General features: G+C 45.4%; 1 protein-coding gene across 10 annotated transcripts in view; it reads left to right on the top strand.

Moving 5' to 3' along the window:
* The window catches only part of lama2 (laminin, alpha 2), a 150,204-nt gene that overhangs the window by 37,578 nt on the left and 87,049 nt on the right, over positions 1-25,577 (top strand). For all 10 annotated transcript variants that reach the window (XM_047328517.1, XM_047328519.1, XM_047328518.1 and 7 more), the window contains exons 4-14: positions 4,327-4,378; positions 5,376-5,566; positions 7,709-7,888; positions 8,280-8,369; positions 10,942-11,059; positions 13,040-13,218; positions 13,374-13,473; positions 13,951-14,008; positions 14,795-14,897; positions 15,160-15,300; positions 17,566-17,730. In XM_047328517.1, the coding sequence (XP_047184473.1) occupies positions 4,327-4,378; positions 5,376-5,566; positions 7,709-7,888; positions 8,280-8,369; positions 10,942-11,059; positions 13,040-13,218; positions 13,374-13,473; positions 13,951-14,008; positions 14,795-14,897; positions 15,160-15,300; positions 17,566-17,730 (1,377 nt within the window). The remainder of the gene's footprint in view (positions 1-4,326; positions 4,379-5,375; positions 5,567-7,708; positions 7,889-8,279; positions 8,370-10,941; positions 11,060-13,039; positions 13,219-13,373; positions 13,474-13,950; positions 14,009-14,794; positions 14,898-15,159; positions 15,301-17,565; positions 17,731-25,577) is intronic.

Here is a 25,577-nt window from a genome sequence, read left to right as displayed (position 1 = left end):
CATTGATGTCTGTGTGAACAAGCGCCGCGCTCAGTGGGAGTCCTGTGTGTGTGAGTCTCGTCCAACGCGAAGCTATTTACCCTCCACTGCGCTGAATTTCCCTCGCGACCACAGTCATCTCACTTGATGATAGTGTGATTGCATGTTCGTGTGTGTGTGTGTGTGTGTGTGTGTGTGTGTCTGTAGTAATTGCCTGTGACATCACCACCCTCATTTCCTCTCTAGTTATTGTCTCTCTCCGGACGGATGTTCTTTATCATTTTTAGATGAATTCTTGAATTCTGATTGTGCGTATATTTGCTTCTGACTATATGATAGTAAAAGAGACATGCTGAAGAGGATTGACAACTATTTCTGACTTTGTGAGATCTTAGTTTCCAAGTTCTGTTTTTTTTTCTTCTTTCTTTCAGGGTTTAAACTTTTGTCTATTTCAAATGACTCTGTGATTGTTTTCAAGGTTTTCCAGCCATGTATCGCTAATCTACGCAGGCTTGTGTTGCTAAACTTGCGTCACCATGGCAACTCTCTCATAATCAGCCTCGCATGGGATTCGGGTGGAATTACAGTCATCTCGGAAATGTAGAGGCCACTTAGATTGGTGGACACTGGGTTCGACGCGGCCATGTGGTGGCTCCGCTCTCCGGGGGCGGCTGCAGAACCTGGCACAGTGCACCGAGTCCTGAAAGAGGCTGTCGGAGTCAGTCGGAGTGCCTTCATCACCCACAGTTCGACGCAGACGCGCGGAGATTAGCACCAACGCTCATTTGTCACAGCACAACACTGCGCACTGTGATGGATGGTGCATTCCACAGGTACACGCTGTGCCCATATAGCTGTTTTGAGCCACACATTCAGTTCAATGGTCAAAATGAGTTGGTCAAACCAGAGAGAGAAAGATTCTGTGCATGTTGGAAGAATGTAGCCCGGTTTAATTTGAAAAAGACACGACATAAATTCAGATGGGAAAAGGTAATAGGTCTAATTAACCTGAACTGTGTTTCTGTTTCGTGATTGGACAGATTTCTATCATACCTTGTCGCTCCTACAGGGATATTCATCGCTCCCCTGACTTACAGTACAGCAGAGCTTAAATGAAGCTTTTTACATTCTTGTGTCATACTGCTCTTGACTTAATCTGGGAATCCCAGCCTAATCCAGTGCAATTTCGAACCCCTCAGAATTTTCTAATTTGAATTGTTAAATGCATTTATTTATTTATTCATTTATTTTTTTTACAGATTAATTAATTCTCTAAGATTCAGTGCAACAACTTGCACGCAGAAGGCTTCATAATTCAAAACAAGTCATTGCTTATAGCTTGGTCGCGCGCTGTGTATGAATGGAAGGAAACTGCATTTCCATATTATACAAGACTTTTTGTTTCTTAAACAGCATTTATCATTAGCAGTCATGGCAAACATACCTCAGACTTAACAAAGCCAACCCGGCGGCTATAGACGAAAAACTTTTCCTTTACTTTTTTTTACAACATGCAGCGATACAGAGCCACGTGAGAGCGGCACATGGTGGCAGCTTTTAACGCCGGAGAAAAGAGGAAAGTGTCATCATTCATAACGGCGAGAAGGTAAACGAAACATCTGCTGTACCCAGTGAAACTGTGTCGCTGCACTGTTTGACAAGTGGCTCGGGCCAGAGCAAGAATGTGGGAGCGATTGCAGCATCTGGTGTTTTTGTGCAGGCTAAAGCCTTTCAAAAAAAAAAAAAAAAAGCTTAAGGCCAAATCACAGCCAAGTCCGCGAGTTGGCGTGTAAATGCGCTAGATTAGTGTGTGTTCGCAACCGTGTTTTGGGCAGTTCGGATAGGGAAGCGGACTTAAAGAGAATGGATTTGAGTTGGCTTTTACACAGCAGGACATTCCTCCGCCTCTCAAGCCCTCCGCTGTTGTGAGTCGCTGTGGAAATCACAATAATCTGTGTGTTTTCGTGGCCTATTGCGTGCGAGGCGGGGATTTTGTTTTTTCTCCCTGAAATTCAGTCAAATATTGAACCATATTCTAATGTATTTGTCAAGAAAAATCTCTCCCCAAGTGGTTTCTCCGTGGCAGCCCGGTGGCAGAGCAGAGCGATCTTGGCTCCAGCGAATATCTTTTCCGCTCGTCCGCCTGCGACTACGTTCGCTACTACGAACGCTACTTTATCGGGTCCGGTGACATGTTAACACATTTTCGTTTGAAGCGACAGCAAATTTGAAACGAGTCCGCGTACCAGCGCTGTTACTCTGACAGCGTTTCCGCCCGCGCGTCCGCGCGTCCGAGGCCAAAGCACCGGAGAAGTGAGCTTTATCCGTTTGATCTTCTTCTCGTTTTTTAGTTATTCCTCTCATTGATATCTCATTCCACATTGTTTCCCGTTAGTCTTTTTGTACTTTTGTGTGCAAACCCAGCTCCAGTGGGCTGCGGGGTGCCAACTGGAATCGGAGTCTGATGCCACTTTGTCAAGCCAGGGAGATTTTTAAACACGTTTCCATGTGAACGGCCTGTATACAGCAGCTGCTCAGCGAAACCGCTGTAGCTGTGTTGTCCAAATCCCACGGAGACAAAACGAATGCTTCACAGTCCATTGAGCTGCAGGCAACCCGACCATACTGGACAAAGGGGCGTCAATGAACTGATTGAGCGTTAAAACAAACATCCAAAGTGCACACTTGGCTCGGTTGCGGAAGCAACTGCCAAAAGTCATTTCCTGGTGTGTCATGACTGTTTTCCTGTTTTCACAGAACCCTGTGGAAATGCACTTGTGTGTTGATTTGTACGGTCGTGAGCGCTGAAACCGGAGACACTCGTCATATCTGGAGATGTGTGCAGCGTCTGTAGACTGCAATCTCAACACCTCAGTCTGAAGTCAAATGAAATATAACAAAACAGGCAAACTGAGTCAGCAGTTTATTTTATAATCACTGTTTTCTGTATTGGTGAATTAAGAGATGACATCATTTTTAATCTGGGGATAAATGAGCCATTAGAGTCACTCGTGTTCTTTGCTTTTCAGAGGAGAGCAGAGCTCGAAAGGGAGGAATTGATATTTCATAAACAGAAATATGTTTGCTGTTGTGTTTCATGACAGAAGCTACTGTTTGTGCATGAAGAATCTGTTCAAAAATAGCCAGTTACATTATTATAGCGAAGGGTTGATATGTGTTCGTGATGTGGACTCGACACACTCGTACCTGACATCATCTGACATTGAAGGTCAAGACTGCAAGATGAACATCTATTTACCGGCCGTGTGATTTCTGCTGGGACAGTTAATGGTGTGTTTTTATTAGTTGATGCTGTGCCGAGCTTTAGAGGCAAAAAAAAATTAAAGAAATTCTAGTCTGATCCACGTCTGATCAAAACATAGAATATGACGTACTGCCCGCACACACGCACACACACGTACACACACACACACACACACACAGCGACACACAACATCCCGTCATCAGTGTGAATACAGGTAATAGTGACTCTTTGTAGGGGGTTTGAATGACTGCTATAAGGTTACCCTGAAATACGCTTTCTCTCTCACACACACACACACACACACACACACACACACACACACACACCCACACAAACACACACACACCGTGGCTTTCTCCCCATTCTAATTGCTGCAATGTGACACTGCTTCCCACATCACGAGAAGAAAAAGAGACCGAGATACTCAACACAGCGAGAATGGATGGGGTGAAAGACGGGGAGGTGAAGAGTGACAGTGTCAGTATTTGACCTACATCCAATGTTTCCCTGTGTCTGTCTATTTGGTGACACAACTGAGGGAATGTATGTCTCAACAGAGATCGTTGCATTTTATTGTAAGACATATAGAACCGCCCGGATAAAAATCAGATGATAAATATATTGTTTTGCGAGTTTTCCTCTCCTGTATTTATGTGCAGCATGTGACAAACAAGCCTTTTTGAGATTCCTTCGCTGGAAGGTCAATGTTTTGTGCTAAAGAAATATCTAAAATGGAAAATAGTGAAGGAAACTTGGGTCAGAAAATATCACTCTCATAGTGCTCGTGAATTTAGGGCGGCTTTTCCTCTTGCATCACTCCTGACTTCTTTTAGGCGCAAAAAGAAGAGATTTTTTAATTGCGCGCGACGACTAACACAGTTTTCATCTTCCACCTTTTCCTCTTCAGAAGTTTATAACAATTTCCAGGTCTGCTGTATTAATGGTTGGAAACTCAGGATTCCAGTGAACAAACAGTGTTGCCTCTGAAAGCAAAGGTTGTTTCTGCAGGTACCTGAATATTGCAAGTTAAAATTGCTTTTGATTCATTCTGATTCTGTCATTCCCTCTCTGTGTCTTTAAAGGTTTTCCAGATTGCCTATGTGATTGTCAAGGCAGCCAACTCACCTCGCCCGGGTAAGCACTCGGCCTCATGATTTGTATTTAGACAACCACACACTGGTTCAGGGGTTAACGCTGCTGCTTTGATTATGCAATGAAACAATGAAACAATGACTATGCGATTAAAGTGCAAGAGCAACACGCTTATTTTAAGCCTTTGTCTGAGGAACGGTTAAGTACTGTAATTACAACCATTTGAGCAAATGGCCGTCCCACAGAGAGCTCACAATTAATCTGAAAGATTGAGCTAACAACCGATAAAAGGCATTTTACTCCAGTAATATAGACGCTCTTGCGGTTCAAACGATTCTTAAAGATTAAAATTAATTTTAATGTCTGCAAGTGTAACTGTGCTTCCGCTCAAACGGACATCTTCGTCCCTCACTATACATGTAGGTGCGCACACTTACAATGAAGCTTGAAAGTACGGAAAGCTGTTGACCTTTTTTGCGAAATTGTGGAAATAGTATTGGACAGAAAGTTCAATAGAAGCAGGATGAGATGATATTTACTACATGTCACAAAATGTGTGGTGCCACATTGTCAATTTTTTTTTTGCCAATTTTAAAACATTGACTGCGACGCCTTTAATGGCAACTGAAGGAATACACATAATAATACGAAATAATGCAAAATGTCCCAGTTAAGATGCACAAAAGATAATGTACATTTTTAAGACTATGAAACAAACAAAAAGCTGCCACATCTTCACAGTGGCATAGTGCTGATGTGTGTCGCTCCATCCATCAACAAAAATGCAATTTGCTCATTTAGTTTTTTCCATTAACTAGACTCCGTTTACTTTGCATGCAGGAATTGGAACATTGGTTCGCCCCAACTTATTGAGAGACGTGGGATTGAATGTTCCGTCAATTTTCGGTGTATTTTAAGCAGGATGACCTAAACACAGGCTCGGGTGCCCTCCATTATTTTTACCGATCTTATCTCCATGTCACACATTCAAAGTAGTGTTTCATCCTTGTTTTCCCCACCGACCCCTTCTTCTCCGCAGGTAACTGGGTTTTAGAGCGTTCGATAGACGGCGTGACCTTCGATCCCTGGCAGTACTACGCCATGACAGACACAGAGTGCCTGACGCGGTTCAACATGAATCCACGGACGGGTCCTCCGGTGTACACCAGAGACGATGAAGTCATCTGCACGTCCTTTTATTCAAAGGTTCACCCCCTGGAGAACGGAGAGGTAACCCCTGTACCTACAGAAGTTGCTGTGCTGCCACTGTCGATCTGTTGTTGTTTGTAAAAGAGAAGAAGAAAAAAATTATATTTGTGTGTGCGCAACATTTGGGTTTGGATTTTCAAAAATACATTTACACTGACACACATGTAGTTTGTGGATATGTTGCTTTGATCATCTGTGTGTGTGTGATCGCACCAGGAAGAACAGAGGGGCACGGCTGCTATAACTGACTTTAATGAAGAGAAAAAGGATGGTAGCACACACACACACACACACACACACATACACACACACACACACACACTGCACTAAACTAATCACACATCTACATCCCCCACACAGTTCTCTAATTGTAGATGCCTGTCTGAATATGTGTACACATTTATATGGGTGCTGGTGAGCGATCTTGCTTATGCCTGCATGCATGCGTGTTGTGTGTGCGTGTTGTGTGTGTGTGTGTGTGTGTGTGTGTGTGTGTGTGTGTGTGTGTGTGTGTGTGTGTGTGTGTGTGTGTGTGTGTGTGTGTGTGTGTGTGTGTGTGTGTGTGTGTGTGTGTGTGTGTGTGTGTGTGTGTGTGTGCTAGAGGGGGTGCGAGCTAGGAGATGTCAAGAGCTGCAAGTAACAACGGAGTTGTCTGAATGTGTATGTTCTCTGTGCGTGTGCGTGTGTGTGTGTGTGTGTGTGTGTGTGTGTGTGGTTGACAGCTCCCTAGCCGTCTGATCACAGTGAAACCATAATGAGTCGTAGGCGGTGTGTCACAGCATCGCACACACATTCACAGTGTCACCCCACCACTCATCACACACACACACACACACACACACGCACACACACGCATCCATCGTCACTTCCAAGTGTGCAGCCTGCACCCATCAAATGTTCCCCCTTGACACACACACACTACAGTCTCTCACAGGCGCACGCACAAACACACACACACACACACACACACACACACGGTCAGCCCACTCTGTAAGATTTTTTTTTTCGAGATGCCAAATGTTGCTTTTGGCCACATTAGTGAGACGGACAGATGGACAGTCAGACAGGCAGACAGATCTTCACACCCCTCATTATATGGCTGCTTGTAGATTATTGGAGATGCAGAATATAAATTCATGCTCACTCCTCCTCTTCCACACTGATTTAGATGTTGTCATGCCCAAAAAGAAACAGACTCTGTGTGTAGGAGCCTCATTTTTGCGTCATGGTAATCATGAACTGTACCTCATAAATAACGTGTTTTTCCCTCATTGCATATTTAATCATTTGATTGTACCAATGTTCGCTCAAAAGCAGTGCTACTTGTTTGACTGCGTTTCCCGCAGCATTGGGTCAGCGAAGCTATTTTCAAAATCGTGTAAAGCAGAGGAAGCGTTTGCAATATATCTGAAAACAGTGCAGTCACTGGGAGGACCAGTGAGTGTGCAGAAATTGTAATTATAGCGCGAGTAGCGGGATGAGAAATCACACACGTGTCTGTTGTGGACAGGATTAACAAACAAACAAACCCTATTGGCCGATTCTGTAAATCTGTCAGAATGCGATCGGGGTCAACATTTAAAAGATTCCTTGCCTCATACAATTATTGCACCAGGTCACAACAGCGTTGTGAGGCTGCGGGTTCGAACCCTGAACAGTGAAGTTAAAAAAGAAATCAGCAACAGACAATTGTTCTCCGGAATCACATACTGCCCCTTTAAACTGTGTTTGTGAGCAGTAGCGAAAGAGTCTGGAAACGATTCCCTTGTCCTTTTTTTGTGAATTCCTTAAAAGATAAATATCAGTTTAGCTCGAGCTGAAGTCACGTGAGCAGACAAGGTTCATATAGTTCCAGTCTTTAGCAAAGTGTTCCGTTGATTGTTCCTGTTCTTGGTAAGTCGTATTTCTAGGTCTTGTTTTGCTTTTTAAATTTAAGGACAAACGTACCACAAACGTCGCTTCCCGTTACAAAAAGGTTGCCGCTCATCATCCTCCTCCTCCTCCTCCTCCTCCCATATGCGTTCTCCTCACCACAGATGCTTCACACTCGTTCCACCACCTGCCACTGCAAGAAACTCAAAAGAACCTTTTGTTTGTCTGGGTCTTCAGTTTAACTGATGCTGTTAGATATCTGCAAATGTATCTGTCTCCCCCCGTCCGCAGATCCACGCGTCTTTGATCAACGGACGTCCCAGCGCAGACGACCCCTCCCCGACCCTGCTCAACTTCACCTCCGCCCGCTACATCAGGCTGGTGTTCCAGCGAATCCGAACGCTGAACGCCGATCTCATGACTCTGACAGTCCGCGACCCCAAAGATGTGGACCCCATCGTGACAAGACGGGTAGAGGCTCCGACACAGACACGCAACGCTCTCTCTTCTGTTTTGTATTCTAAGTGTGGCATAGCTTAGAGATCTATAGTTCTGTATCTCTGACTCTTTGGCATATGTCTATATATCGTTACGACTCTGACATTCCACGTCGTATAATATAATATAATAGTATAATAAGTAGATGTATGACTGATGCAGTGTAGCCAACATGGGCAGTGCTGCTGTTCAGCACATCACCAGATGTGCAGGCATCTGTCGTCAGGTCAGTTATCTCCGCCGAGATTAGAGCACAGGAATCTCGCTCTTTTAAGTCCTCTTAATTTGCTATTATGCTCATTAACACTACAGTAGAGTTCTCATGACAACATGTTGGACTCTTGCTCTCTCCCTTTCCCTCCAGTACTACTACTCCATTAAGGACATTTCAGTTGGAGGGATGTGCATCTGCTACGGCCACGCTAAAGCCTGCCCACTCAACACTGACACCAAGGTAAAAAAAAATCTCCTCAGTCCAGTTGACAATAGCACCGAGGTAACGGAGCTCTTCCACACTGTCGAACAAGAGCAAAGAGCCCCCTCCGGCACCAGCTCTTTATCTACCGCCTCATATCAAACTTATTTTATATGTGTGTGTGCGTGTGCGCGTGCGTGTGTGTGTGTGTGTGTGTGTGTGTGTTTGTGTCTGCAGGGGACACAGGTGACACAGTGAAGCGTTGTCTCCCATGTCACTTCAAACAGAGGAGTGTTTGATACCAGACACCTGATCTTTCTCTCTTTCTGTCTCACCGCACACGCACACACACACACACGCACACACACACACACACACACACACACACACACACACACACACACACACACACACACACACACACACACAGCAAAGCACAGAGACTCTTGTGTCCTGAGGCTGAACCGTGAAGTCTAACTCAGATGTGACACTAGTGTCTGGTCCCTCGGTGATGATGTCATTAATAATAAGTAACGTTACTGGTGTGTGAAGAGCTCCGGTTTCTTCTTCCTCTCCAACTCTCTTCCAGTCTTAAAAGACCATATTACGGATTAAAGTAATTTAAACAGTCTGATAAGAGCTCTGTGCACTTCATGTACTTCATGCACATATTGATGGAATAGATTACAAAGCAAACACAACCATCTTTGTATTTCGCGTAAGTAATTTTCCAAAACATATTAGAGCTTTTGAATCTAACTTCCAATGCAGTCAACAATAAGAACAAGATTCATCTACTGAACTTGAGACTTGCTTGTGGTGATACATCACACCGAACATTTCTTTCACTTTTTTTTTTGTCAAACTTTTGTCACTGATGAATAGTATCGATTTCAAAGAAAGATTTAGAAATAGTTTCTGGGTTGGTGTGATCAAACATCCATCCACCAAACATGAACTAGAAACCTTCTGAGTCCAAACATTTGAAGTTTCAGAGGGAGACACATGCACATAAATATAGAATATACAAGACCTCAGTGGGTAGAGTACTGACTCCAGTAACAACCTTTTAAACATGTTCCTGCCGGGGTGATGTATAATTATTCATATATGATCCACCGGGTCGAGGTGTGAGACATTATCAACTTCATTTCACTTTTCCTTACATGTGGTTTTGTCGAGATTGTCTCGAAGCCTCTGTTCCCAGGAGAGGCTTAGCTCCTTAAACTCCGAGGGCTCACCCGTCCGCGCAGTAACGCTGTGGGCAGACGTTCAGAAAACAGAAAGAAAAGGTTCGAGACCTGCGAGACGAGTTGCTGATGATGGCCTGTCCAACATTTGTTCCGATGCGTTGCTCGGCACGGAGGCCGCCTGAAGCCAGAGATGTGCTGTGTGCCTTAGATGAAAGGGGCAAATTCACTTGTGCCGACAAAAAAATAGAAAAAAATCCAAACTTGGCTCTCGCTGAGCTATTGTACTACTCTCCTCTCCGTTAAATCTGACACAATTCTCCGCATCAACCCGATTTACAGAGTCCCGAATGGAATTCCCGAACCTGGAAGTTGGCAAGTTTCCCGCTACATTCGGCTTCGAGTGTGTTTCGTTTTGGATTCATCCCTCTCCGGAGAGAGTGGTGGTGAACCCTCGGTGCTGCCGACTGACAGTCTGGAAAGAGAACTGAGTTCTTTTATTGCAGCTGGCTCTCGGGTGGATACGTTATTGTCTGATTGGCTCTCAAGAGGTCGTACGTGCTTGTAATTACCTGCTGGCGGCCCCTCCGTTTTCACATTAATGCGAGTGTTGGGATGCCACATGTTAACAAAGAACAATTTTTACTCACTCGTCTGTGACCACAAGAACAAAATTCTTAGTTTAGGATTAAGGACCCACACTGTTAAACCTCACACAGGCATTTTGTCTAACTTTGAACTGGGCCTATTCAGAAGAACACAAATAGATATTTGGTCTGCCGTATTGTGTCAAGATGCAACATGTCCTTGCATGTGTCCGTTGCCGTAGCTCCCCGATGCACAAAATCCGAGGAATTTTAATTCTCAGACTTCTGTTTTAAGTGGACCGACGCCATCTGATAATCTCCAGTAGCTCAAAGTTCTCACCCTTGAGTGAAGTAGTCATGTGGCCGACGTGCGGTGACGCTTGCAACACAACAAACCCTCATACAGGGAAGGTGGGGGGAAAGGAAACTGCATTTCAACCCGCTGATAAGTTACTCTGTTTATTGAGACTGGCATGTTTATTTCCTTTTTGGTAAACTGCATTTTATCCTGTAGTCCAGGAAACTGGCATTTGGCTGAGAGTGCAGTGAGAGCTCCGTATTGTACGTGGGATTGATCGAAATGAATGTGAAGCCCGGTTCTGACAGGTTTTTTTTTTTAGCAGGAACTGGTCAGATTGTGTGGAAGAAGAAAAAAAAAAATCTGTGTCTACTCCTCCGATTGTTTTCCGTGTTTTCACTCGGCGACATGAGCGTCCAGCTCGCAAACGCATCCGCTCGCATCGGCCTTATTGAAAGAATGGGCAAGACGTAGATCTGCGTCACTAATGTGCACTCCCCCCCCCCCCCCCCCCCCCCCCCCCCATGTGTTCGTAGAAGTTCAGCTGCGAGTGTGAACACAACACTTGCGGGGAGAGCTGCGATCATTGTTGCCCTGGTTACCACCAGCAGCCCTGGATGGCGGGAACGTTCCTCACTCGACACATCTGTGAAAGTAAGAACAAACAGCTTGCATGATTAGATTTTCTCACAGTGACCTGCAAGTGAACAACAGTCCAACCACAACGTGAGTAAGTCTCTTATTATCAAACTTCCCCCCATTTGGAAATGTTACAGTGGACGCCTACGTTTATGGTAATTTACTGTATGTACCCACACACCACATGTTTAATGGTAATGTGCCTGCATTATGACCGTATAACTCTAATATGTAAAATGTATACCGCACACCTACAACTTATTTGAATAGGTCTTTCCGGACTCGAACTCTGAAGCAGCGCACTCCAATGAACATCCTTGTCAGCCAATCAGGATCAGTCTTTGACATGAGGCCGTACGAAGCCATCAAAAGTCACCTCTGCATCCATTGACCTTCATCAGCTACGTAGCGAGCAGAGCAATGAGGTTAAGAGGCTTCCGCCTGTCATCGTAAAACTAGGGTTACAACATATAATCATCATTTTTATTTCACACGGGCTGCAGCTCCTAACGGCCCCCGAGGTCGTAGTGGCCCGACAACGGCCTCGTCTGCCTTGACGCTGACACGGCGAGACGCGACGTTAAAAAGTCCTGGCTGGCGCGGTGGTAACGGAATCGGCCCGTTCAGGACAGGACCACGGTCTCCCAAGCACAAGAGAACGACCGGGTTCACGATTACTGTAGCGGGTGATCTAAAGAAGCCCTTTCTGAGAATTGGCCCATAAATGTTTTTAAGATAAAAGTCAACACTTTGCATATTTTTTCACCAAACAGAGCAGGGAACACTGGCATACTTGTGGAGTTAGCAGTTGGTGGAGGGTATGTCCTGATTTGTGATGGTTTTGTGGCATTTGAAATATAAACCAAGCACTGCCTCTATGAAAAAAGAAAATCCCATATCACTTTTTTTTCCCGTCTAGAGAAAAAAAAATAGAAGGAAAAAAGTGAAAAAGTGCAGCCCTCATTCATTTGCATTAAAAACAAACGGGCAAATATATGCAATCACATATTTATTGTACTCATGGATCGCGGGGGAATGCACTCCGTGGCCTTCTCTGCACTTTCCAGAGAAGCTAAAGACCTGGGGTTACTTCATCGTCCCACTAGCAGCTTCAACAACACATTTCCTTTGAAAAGTTCAACTTTGATTGGTCAGAACTCCTGGCAGCTGAAGGAGCGCGTATCTGTGGCACCTTTTAAGTCATCAGATTTCATCTCCGACCCCTTTGAGACCTGGTTATAAACGTCCGTCTTTAATTATTCAATCAGGCACCCAATATGCATTGAGGACACAGTTGCCATCTGATCACTGAATGCGTCCTGGGCCACATGGACGGACCGCCCCCTCTGACCCGTTGCAGTTTCGTCATGAAACCCGAACATACGTGCTAACAAAAACAACATCATTTGCTCATTATTTGTTTGTTTATTTGCATGTAGAGCGAGGGAAGTGAGATCCGCTCACAGGAGATGCATTCAGGACACATTTCAAAGTCGGGAGTGAACTGATGTGCGGTCCACAACTTCTCCTCCTCCTCCTCATCAACACGATCGAGCCGTGAACGAAAAAGTTCACTCGGTAAAAGAAAAACCAAACATGGACTGAAGTTGCATCTATTTAACCGGAGCAAAAGTTCAAATCAAAGTTTCTCGTCAATATGCAAAAGACTTTTCTCTTATTTGCAAATGTAGATGTTAAGCGTAGTGGGAAGCAGGGCTAATGCCAGCCCCCCCCCCGCTAACCACCACAGAAAAGGACGACATAAATGAAGGGAAAGAACCACTTCCTCTGGAACCGCGGGATAAAACGCCGGCTCATGGTCACTGTGACCCTCAGGGTGCTATTTTCCCCAAACAGGATTGCGATGTTTCTCTAATGTGGACGAAGTAAATGGATTGAGAAAGCGGTCGTTTTCTGCTTCACGCTCGGTGGAGGCGGCGCGGGGGGGGGGGGGGCTTCTCATCTCAAGCTCTTTTCCTGCGTGTTTCCTTTCAGAGTGTAACTGCCACGGTAAGGCGGACGAGTGCTACTTTAATCACACGGTGGCAGACTCGTCGCTCAGCCTGGACGTCCACGGCAAATACAGAGGGGGCGGGGTCTGCATCGGTTGCCGTGACAACACAGCGGGCATCAACTGTCAGACCTGCGTTGCCGGATACTACAGACCTGCCGGGGTACGACACACACACACACACACACTCACACACACACACACACACACACACACACACACACACACACTCACACACACACACATGCATCTCTGAGCCTTATTTGAAATTCATCACGATAAAGCGAATGGTAACCTTGTCCTCCTTCACCTGGACAGGTGAGAGCGGAGGAGGAGAGCCCCTGCATCCCCTGCTCATGTGACCCACACGGATCTGTCAGCCAATCATGTGTCGCAGACTCAAGCCAGGATACGCCCTGTATGCACCTACAGTATACTTTATTTTTATTTCCTTTCATTCTGTCAGTGGGTTTTTTTTATCTTTGTGGGCGTCATTAATACACAATTTCACTCCCTCGGTAGACACGCGCGTGCAGAATTTTTAACGGGGTTATTTGATTTCAAAGTGATGCTTCAGTAACAGCATTTCATTGATTCTCGTCCGGCTTGATTTCCTGTGGGGCTGGCGTTAGTCAAGTTCAGTCGTGTGCACGGAGGCTTCTGTTACTCAGAACTGTCTTTGACGGAACAGAGAGACTATTTATATTAGAGATAATTTTACTCCCCTTTGTGTTTTTTTTTTTTTGTTACTGTTTTTATGTCGAGGAAGAGGAGCTATTTTAGGTGCAGGCACCTCAAAGAGATACCAACTCTGTTTCTCTCATACTGGTGTTTGTGTTTTTGAAAAAAATAAATGTGTGTGTCTTATGTGTACGTCTGTGTTTTTGATTGACAGCCCAGCCAGCAGGGTCGTGCTGGTGTAAGGAGGGTTTTGGGGGACCACGATGTGACAGGTGAGAGACACACGCACATGCACACACACACACACACACACACACACACACACACACACACAGAAAGAGATAGAGACACATTGTGACAGGTGGGCAGAACCTTTCAGCTGCTGTCTGCTCCAATTAGTGTCTGGAAATTACCAGAAAGTTTCCGTTAAGATCTTTGATGTTTGTTATAACACTTTTTTCTACATTCTTCATTTTACACCTTAAATTACAATATTATCATTTTGCACCTTACACCATGATAAATGGCCGTGGTAGAAATAGGCAAGATGTGCTGTTTCTTTTTTCATAGTTTGATCAGCTGTTGTGTCTAAAACGTCTAAATCAATAGAAAAGTAACAAGAGAAAGTTCCCTCAATCTTAATTCGTTCATCAGCTGTTGAGTTTGTGTGTTATTGCTGTATCGGCGTCCTTCCCTGCGGATCATTCAGCGGTAATGTAACACAGTGTGAACGACTTTTTCCCTTCAACTCTTTAATGACTTGCCCTCCGATAGCCAGCAGCAGGAACATCGCCTTAAAAATCACTTTCTTTAAAATGTACTTTAACGGACTCGCTTCGGTTCACTCTCTCCGTTGATTAGGAAGTTGTTTCTCTGTGCGTTTCCTGTGAGACGGCACATGAGCGTAGACGTCACGCTCGGCGCCAGGCCGGCCGTTTGCCACGAAAGATCGAAAGATCGACCACGGCGCTGGAATTGAACCCGTGACCTTTTCGGTTATGGGGCGGCCTCTCGTCGCCTCCATCTTTATTACTGTTATTAAACTCACTTGTCTCCAGGTGTGCGGTCGGTTATATGGGCTACCTGTCCTGTCAGCCCTGTAACTGCAGTGTGGAAGGGAGCACAAACGATGACCCGTGCGTAACACCCTGCACGTGCAAGGTACACACACACACACACACACACACACACACACTCAACACACAGACTTCTATGCACACAAATAATGACAAGTACTCTGCGCTAACCTTTCTGGCCCTGTCGTCATTATCTTCACCACATTAACACTGCAATGACATGGCTTGTGCCCATAACGTCAGCCTGAGGGCAGCTCATAAACTTTGTTGCATCTTCCATCTCTCCGTTTATCTCTGTCTTGATCTCTCTCTCTCTCTCTCTCTCTCTCTCCGACTTTCTCATGTAGGAAAATGTGGAGGGGGAAAATTGCGACCGCTGCAAACTGGGATTCTACAATCTCCGAGGCGACAATCGACGTGGCTGCGAAAAGTGCTCGTGTATGGGTGTTGCCAGTCAGTGCTCGGCCTCCGCCTGGACCTATCAGAATGTAGGCACCTTCTGAACAAACACACACTTCTTCTTCTTCTTCTTCTTCTTCTTCTTCTTCTTCTCCTGTCAGGCTACCAGGATGTCCCAGTCGAGTGATTCCTCTTCTTGGTTTTCCCTCCTACAATACCAGCATTACCAGAGCCGAATAGATTTAGCGGTATTGCTGCATTAAAAACAGATGTGAGGAACGTCCGTTTGCATCTTTTGTGTCCAGTCGGACTTTGGTGAACTCTTAGCAAAGCAGCCTTGACGGTGTTGACCTTTGAGAGCTTGAAAAGTCCAATTCAGAAAAGTGTGTCATGTCATTCATTTTAGTGAATAAATCATCCGCTACAGTTGTTGACCAACCTTATTCTATATCGGTGTCCTGTGTATTGTTTTAGTGATGCAGTGGAGAGTATTTAGAGCCAAACTGACGGAGCATGTCTTTCAAGAAATACATATACATAGAAGGAAGAGATTCACCTCAATGATTGATCCAAAAGATTTTCAGATGGCCGACAAACTGCCTGTCCACGCTGGTGCAGTGAAATAAACATCCTGCAGGCATGAAATGCATCCGACACAGAGTGCAAAATGATAAATGAATGTGCTCACCGGTTTTTAGAATAGCAAATGTTAAAGGCATCTGGAATAAATCAAACCGGATCCCTGTTATATCAATGAGCAGTAGCGAGTAGCAGTGGGGTAAAAGCAAAGACGCATCTTTACCAAACGCACATTGACGAGAGGGAGGACGTGGATAGAACACGACCGAGGGGAAAACAAAGGAGAGACGGTTAAATTATGGTGGAAAGAAGTGAGGGTAGGAAAGAAAAGAAGAGGACAAGACTGGAGAGGAGAAAGGTTGAAGACGAGACAAGAGGCAAGAAGGAGGAGGAGAGAGGTGAAAAGAGGAAAACACTTTTTGACTGACAGGCGGGGTGGGAGAGGAGGGGAGAGGAGATGTTGACAGGATGACAGCTCTGATTTAGACACCGATAGTGTGTGTGTGTGTGTGTGTGTGTGTGTGTGTGTGTGTGTGTGTGTGTGTGTGTGTGTGTGTGTGTGTGTGTGTGTGTGTGTGTGTGTGTGTGTGTGTGTGTGTTCAAAAGGGGAAGCCAAGGTCAGGTTAATTGCAACGACAGATGTGTGTCAGGCTGTCTCTCTTCCACACACACACATACACACACACACACACACACACACACACACACACCTTCTGGAATTGAAACCTCCCCCCAACTCTTTCTAGGTGTCAGTTGCAAGACTTTCTGGCTGACATCTGATAGATTTACAAAACCTTTAAACATATATTTATATTTATATTTTTGATGACTCAAGTTTTGTTTGTGTGGCACCTTTTTCAAATATCCTAAAATGTAGAATTTTTAGGAAGACTTATGTCGTTTAATGGGTTATAGATACGAATAATTGACATCATGGACTTATTACAAGCACTTTTGTTATATTTGTTAAGATTAATTTAGCAGAAAGAATTCTTTGCTGTTAATTCTGAATAAGACATTAGAATACAAACCAACTGATTTTAAATAGTGGTTGTCTGTTATTGCTAAGATTAACTCTAATATTCCATCTTCTTTCTTTAGAAAATAGATTTTCAGGACAAGTTTTCTTTGGGCACGTTTTTTTTCTTTTACAAAGCAAGCGTCTCAGAGAATACTCAGGATCATTCGTTGTTTAAATCTTCATACACTTACTGTAGCGTGGGAGAATAGGCCTGGTTCCTGAGGCGGCTGCACAGTGATCCCAGGCAGCGCTGCAGGAATTCAGGAGGGAGTTCAATAACCTCCACATGACTTAACAGATCGGAGCCCAATCGTCGTCATCATCATCATCATCATCATCATCATCTTCATCGTCGTCGTCCAGATGCTGGACACGCGGCGTGCAGGAAGAAATAGCTGCCAGGTTTGGTCAGAGAACATAAATAACTGGGGTGGGGGAGGACGGATCTGTTGGAACATTGCATCTATTGGCACATCGTCGTTTACAGTGGTGGGGGGCAGCAAAGCAGAACCGTCAGCTGGACATTACTCTATAATTGAAGCTTGTCGGATCTGGGCAGAACGTGACTGGTGACGTGCTTGATTATATGTTTGCTGTCAGAAGCGGCCGTCCCACTGAAAAGATGCGGCTGACTCCATTTTGAAAAGGGTCCAGTCTTAGTCTAAACCCCTTCTGTGTGTTATGCTTCACAATTTCTGACCCTGGAAATGTTTTAACTTCTTTTTTCCCTCCTCTCTGAATGTTGATTTTGCAGGAGACCACACTGACCGGCTGGCACCTGGTCGGAGACACGGGAGGGAGAGTCTGGTCTGTGCACAGGGAGACGCCGCCCTATCTGAGCGTCCGGCACTCGGACGTCGTGAACGATCTCGGGTCGGCCTTTTACTGGAACGCACCTGCACTGTACCTGGGAAACAAGGTTACTATTGTGTTTTCTCCTCGATCGAAATATAATGTGATTGTTTTTTCCAAATTGTAAATTGTAAATAGTTCAAAACATTTACTTTGAGACAATATACAAATCTTGAGCAAGGCCACATAAGACTTTATGGTGTGATAGGGATGTGAAATATAGCTAGTAAAAACAACAACACCTATGTACAATATATAGATTTCAATACTTTGGACTATATGCAATATGTGCCATAATTTAAACGTCTGTTACATGAACATTAGTTAAAATTAACATAAATGCACATATCCTGTAAACTTGAATTAAAGAGAAATCTTAGCATTGGAAACAAATTATATTCACACAAAAAATGTTGAACATAATGTTTATGAAGTCTTTTCTCAGTTTTATAGGATAGGACAGATGTCCTGTTGTTGATTCCATTTCCTTTGTGAAACATACAGTCACGTTTTTGTTCTTCAAGCTCTTTGCTTCAGCACCTTTAATATAAAATAATAGAATGGACACTACATTAAAGTGCCAAGTCTCAGCTTTAATTTGGTTAAATTGACATGGGCATATAAAGAACTGTGTGGGATATATAGCCCTGCTAACACAGAGCGGCCAAAGTTTAGGGGTCCAAAAGTAATTGGACACTCGGGCTGCTGAAGGTTTCTTGGGCAGCTCTGTGTCGTGATGGAGAGAGGAAAGAAAGGAACAGCTCATGACTCAAAGCCACCGCCTCATCCGTCAAACGTGGCTGTGGTTCCATTATGGCTCAGGTGATGGGAGCGGCACACTGGCATTTTCTGACGATTTCCACCGCTGACGGAGGCAGCAGGATGAATGGCGAGGTCCACGGGAGCATTGTGTGCGCCAAATACATCAGCACGTGTTGGTCGACATCTCATCACTCAGCGGGACGGCGATCCCGAACAAACGGCCAGACCCTTTCGGGGTGAAGGGGCGGAATATCCTCCAGTCAGACACCCGAAGATACGAGGTCAAATTCAAAAATACAATCTCTAGGAAATGTTTGGAGTGAGCCCATGTGAGATTACAGCTGGGAAATCTCTGCAAGACTCATGGTGAGCGAGTGGGCGTGTCGGGGACGGTAAATGTCCTGCCTCCTGCTGTGTGACCACGACGCCACGGAATGATCCGGAAATGTGTCTGACACGGACATGTGTCAACGGCAAACTCTGGAAAATGTCCGTCGATGATTTCGTTTGTCTTGTCCCCAAAACTTTAAGCACTCTTCTTTTATTAAAAGCTAAATGATCTGATCTACTCAAATTAAAGCTGACATCTACATGATTATCATTAATTTCGTTTCCAAGTTGAATATGCTGAAGCTCAGAGCCTGAGGTGTCCAAATACTGAAAGCCTGGACTGTATGTCACTGTCCTCCTATAACAAGCATGATTTGAATTGACCTAGTGTTCACTTTGTTTCTCTGTAAACTGTATAATACACTGTTTGCAAATGCTTTATTGCTAAGTTGTTGCACCAACAAACAAACAAAGAAGTAACTCTGAACTGTTTTCAACGCGATACGACGACAGTGCGCCGCGGTTCAACGTGTGATCTGACTGTTAGTCCATTAACCTTCGGGTTACTGCAAACTGCATGACAACGTTTACATTTCCTGCCGTCTTACCGTGACATGGAAGCATTGATACGAAGCTGACACGAGGCTTTAATATGCAAACACACTGCTTTCATGATCTAAAGAAATATCCCCCGGATGTCAGCCTGGCAGAGAATGTATCCTGCTGCGACGCTCCCCTCCCCTCCCCTCCCCGCCCCTCCCCTCCCTCCCCTCACCTCCCCGCCCCTCCCCTCCCCTCCCACCCTGACGCCTCTGGAATCGGCGTCCGCTTATGTCGACTGCTTGAATCTGCGCTGCGGTTGTATGTGGCCACGATTAGACTTTATCACTCCAGCTGGCAGATAGCTGCAATCCATGTTTCTGGAGTCAAGTTGTTGTCCCGCTACGACCACAACAACACACTGACTGCGGTGTTTGTCTGGGTGTCATGGCTTGGAGGGACTACACCACTGAATTTCATTACTTTGCACCCTGCAGGCCTGGCTTGTCATCTCACTTCTTTGTCTGAACCTCCATCCCTCCCTCTAAGCATCCCTCCATCCCCGCTTCTTGTCATTGGCCCGCTCGTCCGACTCTCGCTCCGTCTCTCCAGGACTCCCGTTCTTCACCTCCCCTTCCCTAAATCATCTCCCCCCACTTACCCGGAGCTCTCCTCCCTCTGTTTCTGTATCTCTCGCTTTGTGTCTCTCAGGGTAAGCAGCGTTTCGCCTGTTGAACTCGATAATCAACTGTTTTTCTCAGCGCGCACGCACACGCGCACGCACGCACGCACACACACACACACACACAAACAGATGCACACGTTCCCAGTCTCACACACTCGCGCTCGCACACACTCCCGGGCCTATATAAGTCAGATAATGATGTGTTTTGGAGACATTAGGGACAGCGGAGCAGAACCAAATGCCTCCATACATGTGAAACAAATAAATTACCACTGTGCGTGCGAGTGTGCCTGTGTGTGTGTGTGTTTGTGTGTGTGTGTATATGCATGCACATGTTTGTGATCGCTCGGAGCATTGTGCGAGTGCTGTGTAGAAAAAAAGCGATTATTTTTGCTTCAATCTCTGATTGTGTTACAGAGGTACATGCTTTGTGACTTAGCTATGCGACTCGTACACGCACGCACACACACGCACACACTGGCTTGTCATGTTGGCGTGTATCATTGGAAGTGACAGGTCGTGTGCGTAATGACGAGCTAGCAGCGGAAATGTAAGGGAGTGTTAATGTATTTGCGATAGCGTTCTTAATCCTCCTGCATGACCTCCCGTTGTGTCAGTGCCGGGCGTGCTCATTGGCTTGTCAGCACGCTCCGTGGACTGCTCATTGGTCCAGAAACATTGTCCCACTGATGCTCATTGGGTATTTTATCGTGTGTGTGTGTGTGTGTGTGTGTGTAGGTCCAGGGATTGCTCATTCTCAAGGATGGCGATTACCGTCGTTAAAATAATCATTTTTCAAAGTTTCTGGTTTTATTTTCGCAGTGGAGCGCAGATGAGTTGGGTAATACAAACAAAATGATGTTGCAAGAATGAGTGTGCGCAGCATCACTTTTACAAAGACTTCTCCCGGTGTAGTAAAATCGTTTTTAGTTTCTTTTTTGGCAGAAGCAGAGCCAAACTCAAACTGTAATATGGAAAGCTTTTATCTCAATAATGGATGACTGTGTACATTAATAGTGAACGTCGTCTCTCGTGGTCTGTGCGGTTGAAGAGTGGAACATTTAGCAGCTGAAGAGTCGGATATTTCCCTCAGGAGTTGTCGGAGACCAAAGCAGTTAAAAAAAGAAACTGAATGGGAATAATGGACCATTAATATTTGTCAAATGCCCGGAGACACTACTCCAAATTTATGCTGATGTTGCTACGCCAGACGGATGTGTAAATTACTGTACACTCTTTAAATATTGAATGACAGAGTTGAAAAGGAATCTTATGTTTTTTTCTAGTTATAGTCTATTTCTGTGTATGATTCTGTGTATTTAATCTTACTACGGTGACACTAAAGGCATATTGTTGTCGTTTCAGTCGATCCGATTCATTAGATATCGTTACACAATGTCCGCATGAATTTAATCATATGTCCTTCAAAAGCCGTCAAATCCTCAACTCCTTGTATCCGTCTAGTATCTAGATTAACAAACGGATTCGCAGAGACGATAGATGAAGGCTTCAGAAGCAAAAACAAAAAAAGTCTCATCATTTGGAGAAAAGACTGACGGAGGTGGACAGAAAGAGAGACGGTGTGGGTACCGCGAGATGGAAGCAGGGGGATAAAGGGATGATGGATGAACATGCAGAAAGAAGAAACATGCTTTGCTGACAGCTGAGGAAAACGGCTGGAGATATACGGAAACTAGACAAACACGCAGCTCAGCATGTTGTTTCGTTATGCCCCCGACTTCCCCGAAACACTTCCTCCGCCTTTACCCCCAACTTTCCACAGCCGAAAATACCTGCTACAGGTGCCGACTGGAGGCAGACAAGTGGCGACGCTCCCGATTGCGCCGTGATTATAGAAGTCGACGCCTCACAGTTGTTATGAATGACTACTGCCATCACAGTGTTGCTTTTCTGGAAATAATCGGGGGGGTGCCGCAAGAGGAATATGAACCTTTACCAAAGCTGCTGAGCTGTGACTTATGAGAGAGAGAGAGAAATGTGTGTAGCGGGGTTTGTGTACAGTGTCGCTCCTAATCTGCCCTTGATTGAGCGAGATTGATTTCCCTTCCCGCCACCACACACACACACACACACACACACACACACACACACACACACACACACACACATACATGGCGGAAAAAATGCCTTTACATTAATCACAGCGGATTCGTTCCAGTTTTCATCAAGCGAATCTTTGCGGTGTCTTTCCTAGAAAGGTGTTTGCAGGGATCTTCACAGCGAAACCCACCTGGAGGTCCCCTGTAGCACTGCGACGTGACGCATTTGCGATTCCTCGTCCACTGATGTTTTCACTGCCAAGACAGGTAGTCGATGTCAAACAAAATCTATAAATACAATACATATTTACATGCCAGTGTTCAGGCCGCCACGGTGAATGTAATGATTGAAATGTAAGATGGGCTTTCTTTCCGACGCCGTTGACCTTTGGCACAGAGGATCCGATCGTGATGGCAGATAAGAAATGTCTGTGTGTGGATGAGTCTCGTTGGTGCCTCAAGGCTTCCCGTCAATCTCATTTCCGTCTAATTTAAGACAGAATAGAGACTTATTGAAAGGTCATGCTCTTGTGTTTACACTCAAACCTATGGCAGAGTTAGTGTAGTGTTGCTACTCTGTATCTCGATGCAATGGCTCGTTCCAGTCGGATCCCGTCGTCGTCGTCGGAGGCCGATCAGCACTGAATGTGGGGAGTCATCTTGCAATTGTTTGCCACTTGAAGTCCGATGCACATCGGGCCGCCGCGGTCCACTTAGTCGCGAGAGGGCCGGACGGTAATTGATTGGTTCTGAGAGGCTGTGAGGTAAATGAACTGCTCTTATCTTCCCCGGGTGAGATGTGCATACTGAGTCATAGTACATCATCCGAAAAAATATCACTAGCCTCCTTCCAATTTTGCCAGCAACCGCGCAGGGTTCGCGCCGAGTCCAGACCGATCCCCCCCCCCCCACCCGAGCAGGATCCCCAGACCCTGGTTGTCCAGGAGGCAAGGAGTCCAAAAAACAGGGGCGTCTGCCGTAACATTCTCCCAAAAACCCAAGAAGCTGCAGAGGAGAACCAAGTGGACCTGCAGCCAACCTCTAAACCAACCTCTCATCACTTGTGTTCACAGTGACTTGGTCCAGAGTGACCAAGACTGTGTATGACCGTTCCTCTAAGATGAGCGACAACACACACACACACACATCCACATGGCCTCTGCAATTTGCACAATTGCATTTGCATATTGCATCACATAGTATAATATATTCTATTGTTATTATTATCGGTCAATGCCAAATCTCGACCCTGGATGCGTTGGGTATGGCAAACACCCCCTCGGACACACGTGTCCCTCTGCACCGGGAAGAAAGTCTGAATCGCGCCGCTTGCCTCAAGGATGCGGCATCCGTCCCCCACCAACAGGCCTGATGCAACACAGCTCCCGAAGACCCTGAAGATATATAGAACCAAACGAGACGGTGGTCGGAGACATGCGCATGCCCTCCGTGCAAAACACTGGCAGAGCTTTACTTTTAAAGAAAAAAGTTTTGCTGCTTTTTTTTTCTTTCTTTTCTCAACATACGTCACTCTCAGACACACAGGGTCAGCGGCTGTGTGTTGTTCGGCATTCCACCGACTATTGCTCCATCTGGAGCCAATCTAGCCGGACTGCGCGGAACAACAACAGCAGCAGTCTGTGTGTGTGTGTGTGTGTGTGTGTGTGTGTGTGTGTGTGTGTGTGTGTGTGTGTGTGTGTGTGTGTGTGTGTGTGTGTGTGTGTGTGTGTGTGTGTGTGTGTGTGTGTGTGTGTGTGTGTGTGTGTGTGTGTGTGTGTGTGTGTGTGTGTGTGTTCGCAAACATAGTGAAAACTCCCAACAACCACAGGCATCAGGGAGATGTCCCAGGTGTGTGTGTGTGTGTGTGTGTGTGTGTGTGTTTATATTAGTCCTGCTTTCTGTGTGTATCACTGGGTATTTCTGCGTTCTTGTGTATGGCCGCGAGCTTGTGCGTGTGTGTTTTTTTGTGTCACTTTAGGGGAGTTAGTTTTGAAAAAAGCTTACGTGACAATCACTTGCTGACGGATGATATTCAACCCTCCGTCCCTCCCTCTGCCACCGTCAGCCTTTGTACTGACGGCCAACAGGCGAGCAAGTTCAGATCGGGCGAACCTCTCCCTCTGAGGAAGGCGGCGTTGTGGTATGTGCACAGAGAAAACGTTGCATACTAACGCGTTGCTTCCATCCTTCATTTGCTTCTCGTTACTCCCCCCGTCCTTGTCTTCTGCACCTACGAAGATGGTGGTTGTGCGGTTTCTCACTGTTGGTAAGATTTCACATTGACTATGTATAGCATGCTCCAAGTGTGGACATGTGAGGTGCACATGCGTCACGCATGGGATGCCTTCGCTTCTAGGGGAGAAGATTCAAGTGTACAGGTCAAGGTCATGGTACGGATATCGCCGTGCGAGGAGAAAGTAATATCTTCTGGGTGATGGAAGTCTGTCTGGGGAGACTACTTTCAACCTTGTATGGTATAGTCTAAATTTGTGTGAGTTCATGGTGTGGTGTATAAATTCTTGTGTACTGTATTTTATCCGCCACATGTATGAAACTGAACGGCCCGTATTGACTCGTATATACTCAGAAGACTGTCACACTCTTGATTAGGTTTATAACAGAAGAGGATTAGGTCGTCTTTGTCTCTGTTTGGCCGCTATTGGAGCTGATAACACTCTTATGGAGCTCTCATGTGGATCCAGCCGAGGTCCATTGTAGCCTCGCGCGTGTGTGTCTGTTTCTTCGTTTTCCTCTCCCCCATAATTCCCCCGCTCCCGCTGTGCCATTCTGCCGGTCTCTCTCTCTCTCTCTCTCTTGCGCTGCATTTCTTTTATTTCCTCTCCTCCTGCGGGTGGAGACGGGTCATCAGGTTGCCATGACAAAAGCTTCCGCGTGTTGTTCAGGTTGAGTGGATTGCGTCAGAGGGATGACTTTTCAGAAAAGTCAATAATTTCCAAGAAAATGAATTGCTAAATCCGGGCCCCGCTAAAGGGGGATGGAGAATAATCCACACGGAAGTACAAGTGCTATCAGTATCTCCTCTGCCGAACGTGTTCCGGACACAACAGCAGCAACGATACAAGTATGAAACATGCAAATCGACTTTTTAACGCGAGGCCAGAGGAAAAGTTAAATGCGCTTACAGAGCTTTGCAATCTTTCGTTGTTGCTCTACATCACCACGTCTCGACGTCAGGGGCTCCCTGAAGGGGCCACGGGACAAATCTTAGCAGTCATACGATTTTAAAGAATAATAAATATCCTATTTGTCTGTCAAAATTGGGCTTTTTCTTTGGAAATTTTTCCCAATTTGCTTTTTATTCTGTTTTTTTTATTAAGCTTGATTAACTTCTTTAGATTAATACAAATGTTCAGAAATATGAAGGGAATTCCTCTTTCAGTTGAATTGCTCATAACGAGTTGTTGCAGTAGATTTATTTATAAAGACACCTATAAAAACAATATTTGAGAATCAATATTATTGAGAATTTCACAACAGCTGTGAAATGGGCGATTCCTCCTTCCGGTCTTAGATCGG

Source organism: Scophthalmus maximus, chromosome 18 (genome assembly GCF_022379125.1).
Source record: "Scophthalmus maximus strain ysfricsl-2021 chromosome 18, ASM2237912v1, whole genome shotgun sequence".
NCBI classification, from domain to species: domain Eukaryota; kingdom Metazoa; phylum Chordata; class Actinopteri; order Pleuronectiformes; family Scophthalmidae; genus Scophthalmus; species Scophthalmus maximus.
This window is presented reverse-complemented; position numbering and strand designations above follow the sequence as displayed.